The sequence below is a fragment of the Ammodytes marinus genome (assembly GCF_949987685.1).
Source record: "Ammodytes marinus genome assembly, chromosome: 9".
Taxonomy (NCBI): domain Eukaryota; kingdom Metazoa; phylum Chordata; class Actinopteri; order Uranoscopiformes; family Ammodytidae; genus Ammodytes; species Ammodytes marinus.
Window position 1 is genome coordinate 20,051,462 of NC_137213.1, and position 18,844 is coordinate 20,070,305.

Consider the following 18,844-nt stretch of genomic DNA (forward strand, 5'->3'; position numbering starts at 1 on the left):
AAGACATGGTGCGGTAAATGCTAATAGATAAAATTGGACCATTTTCACATGTAAACGCAAGGTTGCATTTTCTAAAATGGCGTGAGAGACAGTAGGCTGGAATGCAAGGAGCCGACCCTGCTAAAGGCAGTGAGATTGGCCATGGGGCCCCAGTGTAAGCATGTGCAGCCAATCAGTTACAGTTAGTCCCTCATCCCTACAAAGTCTCTTTGATGTGAGCGAGGCCTTTAAAATTCAACCCTGGGGAGTCACAAGGCTAATACACTTGCTTTGATCTGAGTCAGGAGAAACCTTATGCCGTTCCTGACAACATGACTTTATGCGGAAAAAAAGAGAGAATAATAAAGCCTGACAGCCTTACATTGAAGAGATGGCAACAGGCACAGCTGGGAAAACGGAAAATGTGTGAACCGCAACACATACTATGTGATTGCTTCTCTGTACAATGTAGGCCTAACTGGTGAAGGTAACAGCGACCGCAAGTATCGCTCTTAAACAACTGTAAGCACAGACATTATATATATCCCTGCTGCCATATAAAGAAGCTATACTCTTTTGAGACACACTTTATCTCAGAGAGTCTGTATAATGCTGGCAGGTGTGAACTGTAAACACATCATAATTCTTCCCTGCAGGGAGGTCATTTCTTTCCATCGCTTCTGGCTCCGCAGGGCGGTCAGTTTAAATGACTGGGTTGCTCTAGCAACGTTTTTCTGTACTTGGAAAGGCTGGATGCAAAGTGGGCACCTATTTCACCTGTGTGTGGGGCAGCTCTGCTTGTTGTTACACAAGCCCACAGTGTAAATATCTGTCCATGTTTTGTATCATTTCAGCCAGCCCTCCCCCAGGTCTGCTCCCCTCATCCTGTTATTCTGCCGCTGGCTGCCTTCCCAAAATATTATTCAGCTTCTCCGGCTCTTAACTCTTCTCCTTTCTCGCCACCTCTTTCACCTCTTACTTTCATCATTTACAAAATGTCTGCCTTGTACGAGCCATGCCTAGACCCTCCTCCTCCCACTCCCTCTCTCTCCCTCTTGCTCTGCTGTCTAACCGAGCAGCCTGGCGGTTACGTAAGAGTTAAGGTCAAAGTGTCACTGCCGTTGTCAAGGGAGACATAGAACAGAGGGGCTTTAGAGGAGAAGTGCACGGGGCGAGAGAGAGGGAAAAACAGCACATACAAACGTCTGAGAGTGGAGAACTGTGCAGAAAAACCTCACATCTTGTTGTGATCACGGAATAACAGCAAAGAGCTGTGACAATTTAGGGCATTTGGACTGTGACACAGGCAATGAGGAAGTATTTGAATAATTTTTTTTATTTACGTACGAAAAACAAGGAAGAGGCGTAGGAAAAGGCTTTGAATGTATGCGCCTGAGTCTTTCTTTGTGGGTGTGTGTGAGGAACAAAAAAAGTATCTGTGACTGTAGGTGTTCTGTGCTCACGGCTGCTCCACTAACCTAGTTTAAGTATCTCTGCCTGTACAATAATACTGCTACCAGAACATTGCAACCCCCCACCCCTCACCATCTCCCTCAAGCAGACACCCACCACCACCCAAAGCCATACATAGGCACACACACACACACACACACACACACACACACACACACACACACACACACACACACACACACACACCTACTCACACATATACACACAGCCCTCAAGCACACATTCACATCATAATCTGAATCCTTCTTATACACAGACTTAACCAGGGAAAATTGGCTTTACATTTGCTTTAAAAAAGAAAGGTGATTCATATAATTTAAAAAAAACAAAAGAAAAACACGTATTGTTAATTAGTTGCGAGTGTGTCCTCCCAGGGTAGATAGAAAGAATCCTGACATACAACTACCTTAAGTACATTTTATGCAAATTATTCAGCAGTTACTATCCACGCGCTATATGTACCTGTATGCCAAGTGCAGAAATGTGAACTTGAAACAGGAACCATGACTGCTGCCAACCAAACTTTGCAAGGTCACTGGGTGTACTCTCTGGAGCTGTTCCAAGAGCAATACATTCAATACTGGCTGGGATATTTTCCTGACAGTATAAAAAAAACACTACAGCACAAATTTCATTTGAGTACAATTGCTCGGATAAATATTTCAAAAGTCCACGAAATGAACCTTTTAGTCCCTGCAGCAACTGTAGAGTTGACCTCCATTCCAGGGAAAAGAGCTATTAGTTTTCAAACATGTCACAAGTAACATGAATTGACTGTACGTACAGTAGGCCTATGCTGTATTTTCCTACATCAGGTCCTAACTCTAATTACCATGGTTACTTAACATTTAGATAGGATTTGCTATAGTCAAGAAGTTCTTGTAATATGGCCACAGAAGCAAGATCACTGGGTGTACTCTGACAAAAAGAACAAAACCTTAGAAATTATTTAGAACTATATGCAGCAGTAGATAAGCTGAAACCAGTGCTTGTGTGGCATATTTCTTCATTTATAAAAAATAAAAAAACATTTTAAAATAAGTAGGACTAAGCTGATTAATTGATTATCAGCTCTAAACTGTACTGTTTTTCACCTTTCACATGTTTAGCAATTGGAAGCTCGATGAATCCAATTGTTTACTATGTCATTCAAGGCCAACACCATTCATGCAAATAATAGCATAGAGTGCTCAGTGAATATGGTGTAAGCTCTGCTGCAAACAAAGAACCTGTTAGATAGCTTCTTGCTGCTTGTTTTGAACTTTAGAATCACCTAATTAGCCAGGCTCGAATCTCAAAGGCATTGATTTTAAGCTGCAGTAGGCTAACCGACGACATGAAGTCATTAGAGGTGAGGCTGTTTTATAAAGCAGAACTGTCTGCGGGTCTAATTGCCTTCTTGTTTTTCTCCTGGAAGTAATCATTTTAATGTCGCTATAGTCAGAGCTGGCTGAGCGCTAGACAGTCATTCGCCCAGCTACCTTAAACTCGCTCCCGACTGCGCGCCCCCGCGAATGCTGCGAGAGGAGCTGTCGGCAGTGAGATCATGGGAGAGTCCACGCTTGGAGAAAGTGGGTTAGCAGGGTAGACTGAGAGGAAAAGCAAGCGAAGAGTCAGAGCGCAGAGGGGGGTACCGAACACCGCTCGTCCACCTTGAGACTATTCTGTCAAATAAATTGAGCCCAATCTATTCGCCAGTACGCCGAGACCGATACGATGCAATCCAAAGCGACTTTTTTTCACTCTTATATTTCGCTTGGACTTGACCGAGCGATAGAGGAAAGGAGTTTCGGTTAGTTTTCTTTCTCTTTTTTTAAGGCTGGAGGGGGCGATTTGCGCTTTACAAGCTGTCTGGCACCGGCACGAAGTTAATATTATCAGAGCCAGTGGTTAAACTCTGGGCTCTAGCGATTTGTCCTCGTCTGTCCTGTCACCTACATTAACCACATGTAGTGGAGTTTGCATCGTCAATCCTAAAGAAAAGAAAACGTCAAAATGAGAGGTGAGTAGATTTTTGTCGCAATAAATCTGTGCATGTTTAGTTGTAGGCTACGTTGTAGGGTCGCTGCGTGGTTGGAACGGCCACATGTGTACGGACGGGGATTTGAGTGCGCCTGTTTTCCTCAAAATGCGCAATAATCCCCCCATGACTGGATTATGGCTGCACAGAGCCCGAGGCTGCATGCTCCATACTGAAGTTCAGCATGCAAACATAAAGGTCGGCATGGAGGCATGTTGGTCAATCATGAGGATTCACTTAAACAGATATATAAATATATATGATTATATATTAAATCATTTCCCCAGGTCTGTTTTTGGTTAATATGTCCAAAATTCAAATTGCGCGTAATTTTGTTCTCTGATTCATGGTGATGCCATATTTGTCCGTTTTCTTGAAGAAATGTGAGTCATATCTCATCTGGGAGTCCTTCTGTAAATGTGTCTGGGGACCCATGTTAGAGTTATGCAATAGGGAGCGGGAGGGGCATGAGAGGAGGTTGTTGTTAACCAAAACTAGGATTATGTCATCAGGATGTTATCAGGTTTCTAATCAGGCGAATTCAAAAGACAACAACATTACTATGGCAGGCTATTAAAATGACCATATCAAACAATTAAAAAAAAATGAATTAAACGGCCCTGAGGATGCTAGCAAAGCTTTTATTTTTTGCACCATTTACTTGTACAAGATGGATCTGATCAGTGTTTGATGTAATCGTGACGTTGTCGTGATGTGATGGCTGTGCCAGCATGGCCGACTGTGTAAACGTAGTTTATAGAGTGGGAGTGGGACCCGGCTGTTCCACTGACCTACTTACTGTATGTCACCCAACATTATAGTCTACATCAGCACATACAGCGGAGGGAGGTGTGTGAAGTGCCATGCCGCCATACAGGCGAGGTGTTTCAGTCGCCCTTCAGTGTGTGTGTGTGTGTGTGTGTGTGTGTGTGTGTGTGTGTGTGTGTGTGTGTGTGTGTGTGTGTGTGTGTGTGTGTGTGTGTGTGTGTGTGTGTGTGTGTGTCAATGTGTGACATTCTAAACTTGGACTTGTGCAGATGATCGTTGAAATTATTCACAAGGAACATTATTTTTATACAGCTTAAAGGCATCATAGGAGATTATCTGCAATATGCACTTTTTAATATGTTGTGAAAAGTGCTTTTTACACCCCAACAGCAATAAATGACTTATGGGCAATGAAAAAGAAACGAAAAACCCCCAAATTCTGTACCTTCTATAAACCTGTTAAAATGCTGACCAATCGGAGACGATGGACCCGTATCTAAAGAACCAATCACAATCCTGCGCGTTCTCTCCCCTCTGTGTGCGAGCCTGAGCGCGTTCACGGAGGGCAGAGAAAGCGTTCGTGCCATATCGTAGTAGGCTACCTGGCAGTGGACTAGACTCGTGACTTGAGCCTTTTGACTTGACAAGACTTGCTACTTTCCCCAAAACCCAAAGATTAAAAAGTAGGCTATATTTTTAAGTAGGCTACTGCTCTGTATCTTTCATCATGTAGCCTAGTGTAGCGGAGGAAACTGGTGGATGTCGCCTACCGGTACCGCGCTGATCTGCTTATCACTGGTTTCACTTCAGAGGTGTCGGCCAGAACACCACTTAAGGCCAAAAACGTCAGACTATAAGCATGAGAAGAGGAGTATGGTTTTTCCGCTCTTTATTTTCCTTCTTTCACAGGCACAGCAGCATAGATCGCAGGAAAAGAGACACAGGCTTACATTCCGCTCGTGAGGAGACGTTAGAACAGCTGTTGCGACCTGCGAATCGCGGCCATCAATAACATCCATAAACTGTAACTTATAACAGCGATCGGGACTGTATGTACTTACTCACACACGGGTGATTCACATAAACACGTTTCAACTGTGTCGACTACTGCGGCAACATGCGCGCTCACACACCTGACCGAGAGAGAAGAGAAAAGGAAACTTACTAGACAGACCCTCCGGCCGACTGACGTCACGGCCACTAACTGACAGCTATACTGTCATCCACACTGAACAAAACTCATCTCAACACTCTATAAGAAATAACAACACTGTAACCTATAAACTTTGGGGCCTTTTCTGCATGTAGCCTATGTGTGAGTGTTTGTGTGTGTGAGTTAAATGTTAACAATCACTGGTAAACAGTGCAATTGGGAAGTGCAGCCAGCAGCGCTCGTGCACGGCTGTGTGTCGAGGGGTGGGGGAGGGAGTCCCGAGGGGAGAGGGAGGAGTTAAACGGAACTCCGAGGACAAGCTAATTTCAAATCATGCTAGCTCTCTCAGATCGTACAGTATAGCTTTAAGTTTGATCCGAAACATGCCAATATTTGTAATTCAAAGGGGCCTCTAATTTGAAAAAGAATGTAGTCTAATATATTTATGAGCAACATGTTTTATTAAAACTCATCTTCATGCAGCAACTTTTTTTTCGCAAAACACTTACATATCATCATTGTAACCCTCCCTGTGTTAATGTTGACTAATGTTTATATCTGGGGTTTTCTCTGAGTAACTGTAACTATCTTTTGTTGTGCAGGACAGGAGATAAGAGAGGTGTGTTAGGTTGTAGTTGTCAGCGGAGGAAAGAGATGAATTTGTACACAACAAAATGGGGTGAGGGGGGATTTAGAAGCAGAAGGGGGGCCTCTGGGGGAGGGAGGTTCCATTTCTGGCAGGATATCCAAATGTAAACAAAACACGGTCAGTCAGCTCTGGGCTCATACTGCACTGAACAATTGTAGGTTAGTCAATCAATCTGTCGTTTTACTCACCAAGACAAAAAAAAATAGCATGTGAGCGATTTTATGTCCTAAATTTTGAACATGCTTGCAAACATCTGCAATCACAACCATTTGAGTCCCAATTGTTGAGTCATTTTGACAGCTTTGGCACTCTGACAGACTTTGAAAAGGCCCGTTTGTGGTGTCTGGAACTCTTGACACATGGTCTACTCTTGTAGCAGATGAGGCTCTTCTTCAGAAATGTATTAGTATATCTTACATATAACTGTAGTATAGCCGTAGTGAAAGATCATTAGGTTCATGTCAAACACAGACTGCCGGTAGAAGGGGCCTGTGGAATTCTTAACTATTTCCTAATTCCCCCCTGTGGGCCTCAGCTTGGCCTCCGCTGGTATTTGCATCTTTTAAAATAGAGCCCCTTGATTTGAATGCAGCAGCCATCTGAGAGCCTGGTCCTATAAATGCATTGTGTGAGTATAGGAGTTAAGTGTCATCAGTTTGGTTTTTCCAACATTAACATCCTCAGAGAGCCAAATATGAATGCACCAGAGTTGTATGTCGGAGAGTGGGGCTGTGTGCTACAAAGTGTCAAGTGTAAACATCAGGGACAAACAAGTGCCTTCATAAATTCAATCAGAAGTTGTAAAAAAAACAAAAACACGCAGTTCTTTTCATTCCTGCAAATATATCTTTCTGTCTTTTGGCTTATTTCACAAACCTTGAGGGTGTGCAAGCTCATCATCTTAAAGGAAACAAAATAATCTTTAACACATTCCCACAATCTAACACGATTTCAATATGACAGGTAAGACCAAAGTGGATTTTTGTGTTTAATTTCTGCGCTGTGCAGTAAGCCTAAACCCAAATGTGAGGAATGACACAACAAGTGAGTGCCACGCCACTTCTTGGCACACTGACATACTGACTACCTCTCTCAAGGGACAGAGAGGCCCCCCACCTCAGATCCTGAGAAGTGAACTATTGGAAGCACAAAGTCAGTGATTTTTCTTTGCCTCTCCCGGCCCGACCCGTACTGAATTGGCTAATAGATACAGTCATATGAAAAAGTTTGGGAACCCCTCTCAGCCGGCATTATAATTGACTCTGCTTTCACAAAAAAAAATATAAAAGTGGTATGTCTTTAATTTACCAGGAACAGCTAAATACTGGGATGTTTTCCAAACAAAGATTTTTTGAAAAGCAGTATTTGGTTGTATGAAATAAAATAAAATGTGAAAAACTGGCTGTGCAAAAATGTGGGTACCCTTGTGGTTTTGTTGATTTTAATGCATGTAACAGCATATAAAACTGATGACTTTAAACACAAAGTTGGTTGGATTATGTTGTTAAGCCTTGAACCTTATAGAAATGTCTGTTTAATCATGAGAAAATGTATTTTAGGTGCCTAAATGCAAGTTGCACTTCTCTTTGACTCTCTGCTGAAGTGAGACAGAATGGGATCATCAAAACAGCTCCCAAAAGATCTGAAAAACAAAGATTGTTCATTGTCATGGTTTAGGGGAAGGCTACAAGAAGCTTTCCCAAAGGTTTCAATTGTCAATTTCGACTGTAGGGAACGTTGTCAGGAAATGGAAGGACACAGGCACAGTGGCAGTTAAACCCAGGCATGGCAGACCAAGAAAAAAACAGGAGCGGCATAGGTGGAGGATTGTGAGAATGGTTGCACACAACCCACAGATCACCTCCAAAGACCTGCAAGAACATCTGGCTGCAGATTGTGTATCTGTACATCGTTCAACAATTCAGCGCAATTTGCACCAAAACATCTGCTTTTTATAAAGACCAAATAACTTAATTTTTGTCTCATCAGTCCAAAGCATTTTCTTCCAATATGAATCTGGCTTGTCTAAATGAGCTTTTGCATACTCCATGCAACTGTATCTGTGGCGTGGGCGCAGAAAGGGCTTCCTTCTCATCACCTGGCCATACAGATGTTTTGGTGCAAATTGCACTGAATTGTTGAACCATGTACAGATACACAATCTGCAGCCAGATGTTCTTGCAGGTCTTTGGAGGTGATCTTTGGGTTGTGTGCAACCATTCTCACAATCCGCCGCATATGCCGCTCTTGTACTTTTCTTGGTCTGCTAGAACTGGGTTTAACTGCAACTGTGCCTGTGTCCTTCCATTCCCTGACAACGTTCCTTACAGTAGAAATTGACAATTGAAACCTTTGGGAAAGCTTCTTGTAGCCTTCCCCTAAATCATGATAATGAATAATCTTTGTTTTTAAGATCTTTTGGGAGCAGTTTTGATGATCCCATTCTGTCTCACTTCAGCAGAGAGTCAAAGAGATGTGCAACTTGCATTTAGGCACCTAAAATGCATTTTCTCATGATTAAACAGACATTTATATGAGGTTCAAGGCTTAACAACATAATCCAACCAACTTTGTGTTTAAATTCATCAGTTTTACATGCTGTTGCAGGCATTAAAATCAACAAAACCACAAGGGTACCCATATTTTTGCACAGCCAGTTTTTCACATTTTATTTTATTTCATACAACCAAATACTGCTTTTCAAAAAATCTTTGTTTGGAAAACATCCCAGTACTTAGCTGTTCCTGGTAAATTAAAGACATACCACTTTTATATTTTTTTTGTGAAAGCAGAGTCAATTATAATGCCGGCTGAGAGGGGTTCCCAAACTTTTTCATATGATTGTATAACACTGAGATAACACGGTTACACATTAAGCTGGCTGATAAACACTCTGTTGACAACGTGTTTTATGGGTGAACTGTTGCAGTGTCAGTGCCAGTGTATTTTGCGAGAAGACTTGGATGTGCAACACAAAAGCAGCAGAATTGGTATGGAGCTTCTTGGAATGCTGTCCCTCTCACTACAGAGCTTTAGGTCAGACGCCTAAGATTGTTGTTTTTGCAAAAAAGGTCAAAAATGATATCCAGGGTTAAGGGTAAATGTTTCTTTAAAATGAGTGGTGGCTGCTGCTATGTCTCTAAAAGTGTTGTTGGACAGTTGAATTTGTCATATATGTTAAGTAAGTAATTAAGTAACCTTATAACAATGTTGTGACGTATATTTAATTCATTAACCAAAAATAATTAGGCAACTATTGTACAATTCCCGTTTTAAGTGAAAAATAAGAAAACACACTGGTTTCAGCTTCTTAAATCAATATGATGGTTTTCTTAGTTTTATAATAGGACAGTTAGAAGAAGAATGTTGGGATGTAGGCTGTTGGTTCCTACTTTGAATAAGTCACCTTGGGCTCTGTTGGCCATTCATAATTGTCTATGTTTTATAGAATAAAGCCGGAATTAGTAAAATAATGGATAAGAGTACTCAATGATTAAAATAGTATTTATTTTTCCCCCTATAGATTAATTTTAATCTGTATTGGTTCAGCGCACTTCAATGCATACCTTTCATTTTCTGGAACATTGAGGAGATGGACATTTTACTATGTCTGCGTCGTGCCTGGATATAAGTGAAGATAAGCCAGAACGCATGTGTGTGTGGTTGTAGCAACAGGGGTGGGTGGCTGGGCATCTGTTTAATTCTGGCTCTCAGCACTGGACCAGAATAGAACAGTTTGAAGTAGAAGCTCAAAGTCAAAGACATTTGGGGAGAGGGGTGGGGAATGAAGAGCTGACATTCAAGTTCACAGTATGTCTGCTCTGGGTGGACTGTAGCCAAGTACAGTATGGGCCTGTCACGGTCAAATGAAATGTGGTTTCTTAAGTCATACAACAGCACAGTGTCTAATGCATAGAAATCAGGTAACACAGAAAGAGACACACAGTGCTTACAGTGCTTTAAGGAAACGTTTTATGGGGAAGTCTGAGCATTTCTCCACCTTAAAACTGCTCCACGGAGAGACGGGATCGCGCCTGCCTTCCCCCCCTTCCTCTCCCCCTGCAGTGGGAAAGTGTGTCAGTAGGACAGAACGTCCACATGGGCTGACAGGCTACAGCGGCTGAGTGACGGATGACACAGCCAATAGCAGGGAGGCCGCAAACGGCACTCAGCCAGTGGGAAAGAGAGAGAGTCTGAGAAGGGGTGGGCTGTGAGTGTTGCTAGAGTGAGCCCGCTGAATGAGTGTTGTGAGGAATGCTCACAGACGAGAGTTATATAACTGAGAGATGAGGGAGGGGGGAACCTGAGAGAAAGAGAGGAAAGGAGGGAGATATTTTTCCATTGCATGTCTGCAGCTGCCCTGATCAGTTGGAGTATTTTAGTTAACAGTTTTAGACAAGAGTCAGCCGACCGTGTCATTAAAGGGGAAAATAAGTGGAAAGTGGTTTTTTTCCAGTGCCTAAGAGTGCTACAATTCCTCCTCAATCTCACAGACCTAAGTGGTTTTCCACACATCGCCCTCACAAGTAGGACAAATGGAATACTGTAAATCGGACTGTAAAGACAAAAAAGGCTGAGCAACAACGATCTAAGAATATAGCTACTCTTGTTGTTTTTCTCCTGCGTCAATAAAGAAGGAGTGTTTGTGTACGTGTCATGTAGGCAAGTGTCATGTGATTGCTATCTGTTTGTTTACTCTGTTCCCTCAAAGGGGCCACACGCAGGCCACAGTTTGTGGTGAATCTTCTTCTCTTGTACTGTGTATGCTTATTGATGGGACACTGTTACTGCAGGGTTGTTTGCGTCAAGAAAAGAGGAAGGCAAAGATGCAACTTAAGTGATGCGTGATGCATCATTGTAAAATCTTGTTAGCTCACTCCTTGGGCCCATTACAATGTGTCTTTTCTTTGATCAATACAATGTAAATACACAATGAGTCTCTGTTGCAGTTTGTTAAATGTGTTAATAATAATGCTAATGCAAAGGTGGCAAAAATGTAAGGATTCATACTGCTGGGATTTACAGATACAATAAGACATGTTATTTTTACCAGAAGGACTGACCTCAGGATAACAGACCTGTAATCCTTCATAAAATGTAACTATGACACCATGTGACATTGTCAGTAAAATCTTCAATTCAAATCTGAAACTTGTGGGCTCACAGAGAAGGGAGAGGCTCACAGCTGCATTTTGTATCAGCTGGAGGCAGGAGATGGCCTTCTAAAAGAGAACACAGGCCTACAGCAGTTTTCAATGTCTACAGGAGATCCAAAGGCTTGAGAAAAACATTAAGAAACTGCAAAAGAGATGGAGAAAAGTAGTGCATAAAATATATGACTGGCTTCTGTATTAGCGGAGAAGCTGCCCACAATTATAAATATATGTGAAAAATGTGTTAAATTCAAAAAGGAAAATCCAAGGTCTTTCTTAAAAGCAGTATTTTACATTGACAAAAATGCGCTTCTGCAAAAATGTGTTATGTGAGAATGAATGTAAGTATATAGGTATTAACTTTGTTTGTCAACAGTATCCTACCACTCAATAGTGTCACACAAGCCAAATATGTAACTGTAGCACACACCACTAAGCAGATCTCAAGTTCACCCACTTAACACTATGAAGCATAATTCTGACCTTTCTCGTCCATGTTGTTTATGGTCCGGCAGCCCAAATCGAGGTCATCCCCTGTAAGATCTGTGGGGACAAGTCTTCAGGGATCCACTATGGAGTCATAACCTGCGAAGGCTGCAAGGTGAGGAGAAAACACACACACACACACACACAGAAACACACTCAGTAAAATGAGTTACCAAACTTCAACCATACTATTTCATGCTTAATGTGTGTGCCATCATTTACATTGTCTGTATATCTTTGTGTTTGTGTGTGTCTATAGGGTTTCTTCCGTCGCAGCCAGCAGAACAATGCCATGTACTCCTGTTCCCGTCAGAGGAACTGCCTGATTGACCGAACTAACCGTAATCGCTGCCAGCACTGCCGCCTACAGAAATGTTTGGCTTTGGGCATGAGCAGAGACGGTAAGCAATTAAAGTATGCGCAGTACCCTCTTTTCACATTTACATTCGGCGGTTAACACAGACATTTATTACACCACACTTTCTTTTTAAACTTTCTCTTCCATGGGGGGAAGTTAAGTAGATCTGTTCCTCCAGTGAAGGCCCAGAGTGTGCGCTCATTTGATTAGAAGAATTTGAAGCGCCCAGCTGCCATTTTTCAGCTGTCATCGGAAGGCTTGCCATTAATTGCACTCTTCTGTAGGTTCCAGAGGGAAATAAACAGTACAGTATTGAAGAGTTGATGAGCTTTCATCATGCAAACTGGATATAGGGCCTAGAATATACAGTACTGATGGATAAGGTGGCAGGGTGTGGCCCACAAATATCATACAATAAGATTGAAGTAACAGCTTTAAAAATAGATTGTTAAATGTATCATGCATTGAGATAAATAATATGCATCAAATTTGAATTGATCAGGGGCGCTTAGTGGACCCGGTTCAAATCCAACCCATGGTCTGTTCTCTGCATGTCCTCCCCTCTTCGTCCCCATTTCAACTCTGTCTCTCCAAGTCTGTCAAATAAAGTGAAAAACGCCCAAAAATCATCTTTAAAAAATGTAATTGATCGCCATAAATGTGGATTTCAGCCGAGTTTTTTCCAGGATGTAAGATGTCTGTGAGTCGGTCATTTGCCTTACTATAATGCAATGTATTTTTTTTCTTATCTCTCTTCAGCGGTCAAATTCGGTCGCATGTCCAAGAAGCAGCGCGACAGCCTCTACGCCGAGGTGCAAAAACACCAGAAGTCCCAGGAGTGCGTGGGCTCCGGAAGCGGGGGCCCTACAGCTCTGTCCTTACCCAAGGAGGAGGGTGTGTGCGGCGGGGCCGGGGAGGACAGCGAGGAGGGTCTGAGCCGGTCATACAGCAGCAGCAGCGGGGGCCCCGGCTCCACACTCAGCGACCTGGAAGACATCGCAGCGCTGCCGGACCTGTTTGACCTGCCACTGACCCCCGAGGAGGCCAGCAAGTACTGCAGTCTGGAGCTGTTAGGCAGCACGGGCAACACCTCCAACTCCTCCTCCGCTTCATCCTCGTCCTCGTCCTTGTCCAATCAGAATTCACCTCAGCAGACCATGCTGGACGGGTCAGACCAGCTCCTGCACACGCATTCTCACATACATGCAATGCTGGACCAACTGCCCGATGACTGCTCGATAACAGAACTCGGTGAGCACTGACTTCTTATGAATGTATTCATTTGTACACAAACACAAGAGTGTAGGAGAGTACCTTAAGCTCTCATATAGTGAAGAAAGAAGGGAGAACCGGGGCTTCATTTGAGTCAGGGTATTATAAGGTTTAGATTTTGTCATATTGCTTTGCTTTAAACTCAAAACAGCCCTCCCTGGCTATCATCTGCTTTTATTTCATAACTCGCAGTAGATTATCAGCAGGAGGCTGCCCTAGAAACGGAAAAAGAGATTTTGAATAATGAATTTAATGAAAGGAAATGATAGAAAATGTCATTTAGGAGAGACACGCAAGGACACATCTCATAAACAGGTTAGCAAAAAAAGAAAAGACTGATAGATGGATGATGAGCAGAAACAAGCAGGAAACAAAATGAAATGGCCGTAACAACAGTACAAGCTCAAAAAACAGGGATAGATAAAGGGGTGATGGTGTGTAGGGCTATTTCTGATCATAAGGAAGCAAAGGTGTCTTTATAGAGGTCCCTTAGAGACTTTTAGGAATAATAAATCTGTATTTTATTTAACATTTTTATTGCTTCTGGCAACAACAGCTGGCTTTGAATAGGACTCTGGGGGGCTTTGTAAAGGAAGCGATGAGTAGATATTGTGACTGGTTGATATAAGAAGTGCAGTGGAGGTGGAAAACATCCTAACAGCCCTGGAGATGGGATGAGTAGATGAGGGCATTATTATCACTCCATCTTGTTCTGATGTTTATATGTGTTTTGTGTCGGTTTTCCACAGAGCGCATCACTCAGAGTATTGTTAAGTCTCACTTGGAAACGTGTCAGTACAGCGCTGAAGACATGAAGAGATTCACCTGGGCACAATACACGCCTGAGGAGACCCGGTCTTTTCAAAACAAGGTAGATAATGCACACTGATTGGTTGAAAGTCTTCTGTGGTCATCTATTTAAAAGCACTGAAATATAAGTAGCGCTGATCTGATGACAACTACTAAGAGGATATTACTGATGAAGTGATGTCAATGGACCTGTAACACTCACACGTCTCTTTCTTTGTGTCGCTGTTTCAGTCAGCTGAGTGGATGTGGCAGCAGTGCTCACACCACATCACCAATGCCATTCAGTATGTGGTGGAGTTTGCCAAACGTATCGCTGGATTCATGGACCTGTGCCAGAACGATCAGATTATATTGCTGAAAGCAGGTCAGTGCACAGAAATGATCACATATACAAGATACCTGATGCACACGAGATGATGCTTACAACATCAACAGAGTATATAACTTACTAACTGTACTTCCTTCTTGTTGTTTTTGTCTCAAACCTTCTACCTTTTTGGCCCCTCTCTGCCCCTCCCTCCCTCCCTGCCCCTTCTTTGTCTTTTTTCCATCTTTCCATCCCTCCACATCTTTGCCTCTATCTGTGGCTACCCTTTCAGGCTGCTTGGAGGTCCTGTTGATACGTATGTGCCGAGCATTCAACGTCAACAACAGCACCATTTTCTTCAATGGAAAGTTTGCCCCTGCTCCGTTCTTCAAAGCACTTGGTGAGGATCAGATGGGAATGTATTTGTGTTGGCTCAAAAGCATTCGGATAAGTTAAACTGGAAAATCTCTTATGTATGTATATAGTATATCTCATTTATGTCATTTTGAAAAATGCTCTTTTCATATGTATGAGCAATAATTAGCAGTAATGCCAAAAAAAATGTGTCCTCTGCTACGGATCTGAATCCATTATTTTACAGCAGCTCAAAAAGATGCATCTGTATTTACTAACATAAATTATCCTGAAGCACTTTGCAAGCCTTCAATGCAAGCCTAATGGAAAAAGTTATACCAACACAATTAAACACAAAATAACACACATTTAACGGATAAGTACTCAAGTTTTGTCATTTGAAAAGTCATAATATGTCAGTCAATACAGCTGTATTTCTCTGGGAGCAATTTGTAAGACATTTTTCTTACGATCCTACAACTGCTGGGAGGTCAGGCGAACAGTACAGTATTTTAACTATAGATGTTGACGCTATGAAGAGCTAGTTGTTTCCTATCATAACCACTGAGACCCTAATGAGAGAACCACAATCATCTCGGATATCTCTGCAGTTGGAATACTTAAGCCATCAAGCGGTTCTCTTTGAGAATTAATCCATCAATTTCCTGTGTTTACACAGGTTGTGACGACCTGGTCAGTGCTGTGTTTGACCTGGGACGGGGACTCTGCCGTCTACAACTGTCTGACGAAGAGATGGCCCTGTTTAGTGCTGCAGTCCTTCTATCTCCTGGTGATTGTTTTTCTCCTTTTCCTCTTTCACACATACAGTATTCTACACGTTAGTACATAAAAGCCTGTGAGCCTTATTCTGTAAAATCATATTGGTGCAGCCATTAAAGAAGATATATAGTCTTGATATATAGTCTTAAAGTTGTACATTTCACTTAGAGCAAACATCATGTCAATCAATCAACAGCTGACACACAGCTGAATATATACTGTTGGACAGTGCAGAATATGATATATATTTTAGCTATCTAAGTAGAATCCAAAGTGTGTGCTAAAGGGTCCATCAATGTCTTTGCTGTAGATCGACCCTGGCTAACAGAAGGCCAAAAGGTTCAGAAACTCCAGGAAAAGGTCTACCTGGCCCTGCAGCACAGTCTACATAAGAGGGGTGCCTCCGACGAGAAACTGGACAAGGTATTGAAAAACAGCCAGGAGTCTTCATATTAATGTACTCAAGTATAAAGACACACAGTACATAAACTAACTAACTATGTTTTTTGTCCCCACAGATGGTGTCCAAGCTGCCCGTTATGAAGTCTATCTGTAACCTGCATGTTGACAAACTGGAGTTTTTCCGCTTGGTCCACCCAGAAACCGCCTACAACTTCCCACCACTGTACCGGGAAGTGTTCGTCAGCGAGATGTCTCTGCCGGACTCCACCAACAGCTAAACAGCGGGATCGACAAAACCAGAGAGATTGGACACAGTTTAATAAGAGGCAGGGAAGCAGAAGGAGAGACAGAGTAGTATAAACACCAGCAGTGAAAAGACAATCCAGGGACTTTAAATACTCCGTCTCCCATGATCCCAAAGTAGTCCTCACACTATCCCAGCAGGCAGAGCACCTTAACACTACAGACCACACCATGCTCATGGTCCTCTGCATATTGTAGCATTGACAACAAGCGGATGGGCATTGCATGTAATTACACAGCAGCCCGCTAAGCATGAGACAACTCTAAGCTCTTGCACTTGTGGAAAACCATCAGATCCACTGTGGATCACCCAACCAGTTATGAATGTACCTCATCGAAAAGCACCAGGGCACAAGCCGGAAATTAACAACAGTGAATGTACAACCCTGCCACTCTTGAGACAGAGTTATACACAGCGTATTAAAATGAAAAACGATGATCAACAGGTCTCTCTATTGATACAGCTCTCAGTCGATGTTTCTCTTTATATTAATGCATCTTAGTTTGGTAGGCATGTGTATTCGTACAGACCTTGTACTGACCACCACTTAGGGACCAAGATCGGAGTCATTTTGTTGGATGTATAAAAAGAAAGACACAGACTTTAACATGACTCACGGCTAAGGCTGGGAACCTGTGCTTCACACACATTTAGACGGTGTTCGGTGCTGCCTCTTTGTAGGCTCTTGTAATGCAATGAGTAACCTCAGTCCCACACACCCCTTTCCTTGTAAATGCCACTTAGAGACAGGACAAGATGAAATTGTCTTTAATTTATATACACATTTATAAACAAATATTTTAAATAAGAATTTAAATAGATGACTATATAAGTATATGGAGAGGTTGAGAATGTGTGAGTTCAGTTCAGAGAGAAAAGCAGATAGTCGCGTGTAGAGAGAGAGGGGGGGATATGGATATTTTTCACTAAGGCTGATTTTTGGACTCAGACTTTTCTTCTGGACTATTTCTTCTCATGACAGTACTCTCAGGTTTCCATGGCAACAGCCCCCTCTTGCAACCGACCGGAAGAACCCAGCTGGGTCAGGCACGGTGGTCACGCAAGTGACGGGGTGGACACTTGTTGTAGATGTGACACAGCGGGGGAAGGCAGCGTACCCAAACAGAGGCAGAATGACATTGCCCCTGGCATATAAACTGATAGCTTTCTGCCTGCGCTGTCGTCTCAAAACAGGACACCAAGGACAAGAGAAAGCAAAGGCAAGCGATGATTTCATGAACTGTATGAAAAAAGTGGATACACAGGGTTGTCTCATCTGTTTCTAACCAGCAGTCAGTACCTTAGGTGTGGTATTTGTGTTTTTCACCCATAATGTTTCAGGTGGTGGAAGGCCAGGAAGACGCTGATCCATAATATGTATCATAAACCTTCTCCCTGCTGGTTGGAGCAACTGTATTATTTTGTACATTCGCTGTTCCTTGCCCAAATACCAAGCACTTATACTTTCCACTTTCTCACTGGACACTAGGCCAGACAGAGCTACCAGCTGCTCCCCTGAGTTGGACCTCAATGCCAGTAAGACTTCATAGTAGAACAGTCGATATGACATTATTATTCTTTTGTATTTTATTCCAAAATCTTATCACACAATGTTAACTGTTTACATTGTTCATGTACATAAAGAAAAAAACATGCATTCTGAAGGCTGTTTTAGCATTGGGACGATGACGATGACTTACTTGGGAATGCTGTGAAGTTTTGGTGCAGAGTCTGAGGACCTGCTGCCCGTCGCTCAGGGAGCTAGCTGTGATCTCTTGTCACCTCGATCGCTAGTGTCGTCTTTTAGCCTTTTGCTCCTCACACACCTTTGCACCTAAGATGAGACCCATAACCATAATCACTGTGGACGTAAGTTCTATTTTTGTGAATGTTACTCACAAAGTGTCAAAGCCCCTTCCTGTGTGCCCTAATATTGTAACAATACATTTACGAGTCATAGGAATTTAAAAAATAAATAAAAATCAGTTAGAGTTGAAGATGAGTTTCATTCTTTGGGTTTAATGTTTCTCTTGCTGTGATTTTCATTTTTCTGTCGGTCTGTTATCCATCTTTTTCTTCACGTGTCTCCACTTTTTGTCTTGTAAAGTCAGTGATCTATTTTTCTTTTTCAAATTGAAGAAAGATTAGGAAAAGTACAAACACAAAATAATAGTTTGTCTCCCTTCTCTTTGCCTGTATGACACAATGTACAAGAGGTATATTACTAGTCCATGAGTAACTGGGTCAAACGTGCGATATATATTGTTGTCCGATGGGATACATTATATGTGGTTTTCAGAATGTAATAAATGGTTTCTTTTATCTTTTGAAATGTTTCACTGAGTCTTATTTGAATTTGAATTTGGCCTTGAGTGTTGAGAATCATAATTGGCTGGGTCTGATCAGATGTCTTATCAGTCTCTTAAATCACTGATCTGGTATGATAAACCTGCAAATTGAAATACATTACTTTTCTTATCCACTGAATTAGAGACTAGCATTTGTGTTGTGTGATTACAGCATAGTGTAGGCCTAAAGTATACCTTTTATGCCAATAACTTAGCCTATAGGCTATA

The 18,844-nt window shown here is 42.2% G+C and overlaps 1 protein-coding gene across 1 annotated transcript; it reads left to right on the forward strand.

Moving 5' to 3' along the window:
* The first annotated feature begins 2,786 nt into the window (after positions 1 to 2,786).
* LOC307255603 (nuclear receptor ROR-beta-like) lies at positions 2,787 to 18,594 on the forward strand. Its single transcript, XM_080034322.1, has 10 exons — positions 2,787 to 3,454; positions 11,711 to 11,796; positions 11,941 to 12,082; positions 12,799 to 13,290; positions 14,061 to 14,182; positions 14,353 to 14,485; positions 14,721 to 14,828; positions 15,462 to 15,572; positions 15,873 to 15,985; positions 16,081 to 18,594. Exons 1-10 carry the CDS (start codon positions 3,448 to 3,450, stop codon positions 16,240 to 16,242), a joined length of 1,476 nt encoding a protein of 491 aa, XP_079890448.1. The 5' UTR covers positions 2,787 to 3,447; the 3' UTR covers positions 16,243 to 18,594.
* The last annotated feature ends 250 nt before the right edge of the window (positions 18,595 to 18,844 follow it).

Excerpts from the sequence above, each read along its gene's own strand:
- LOC307255603 (XM_080034322.1), top strand. Across the intron at positions 14,486-14,720 it reads GATTATATTGCTGAAAGCAG|GCTGCTTGGAGGTCCTGTTG; the intron begins GTCAGTGCACAG and ends CTACCCTTTCAG. Across the intron at positions 15,573-15,872 it reads TGCAGTCCTTCTATCTCCTG|ATCGACCCTGGCTAACAGAA; the intron begins GTGATTGTTTTT and ends TCTTTGCTGTAG.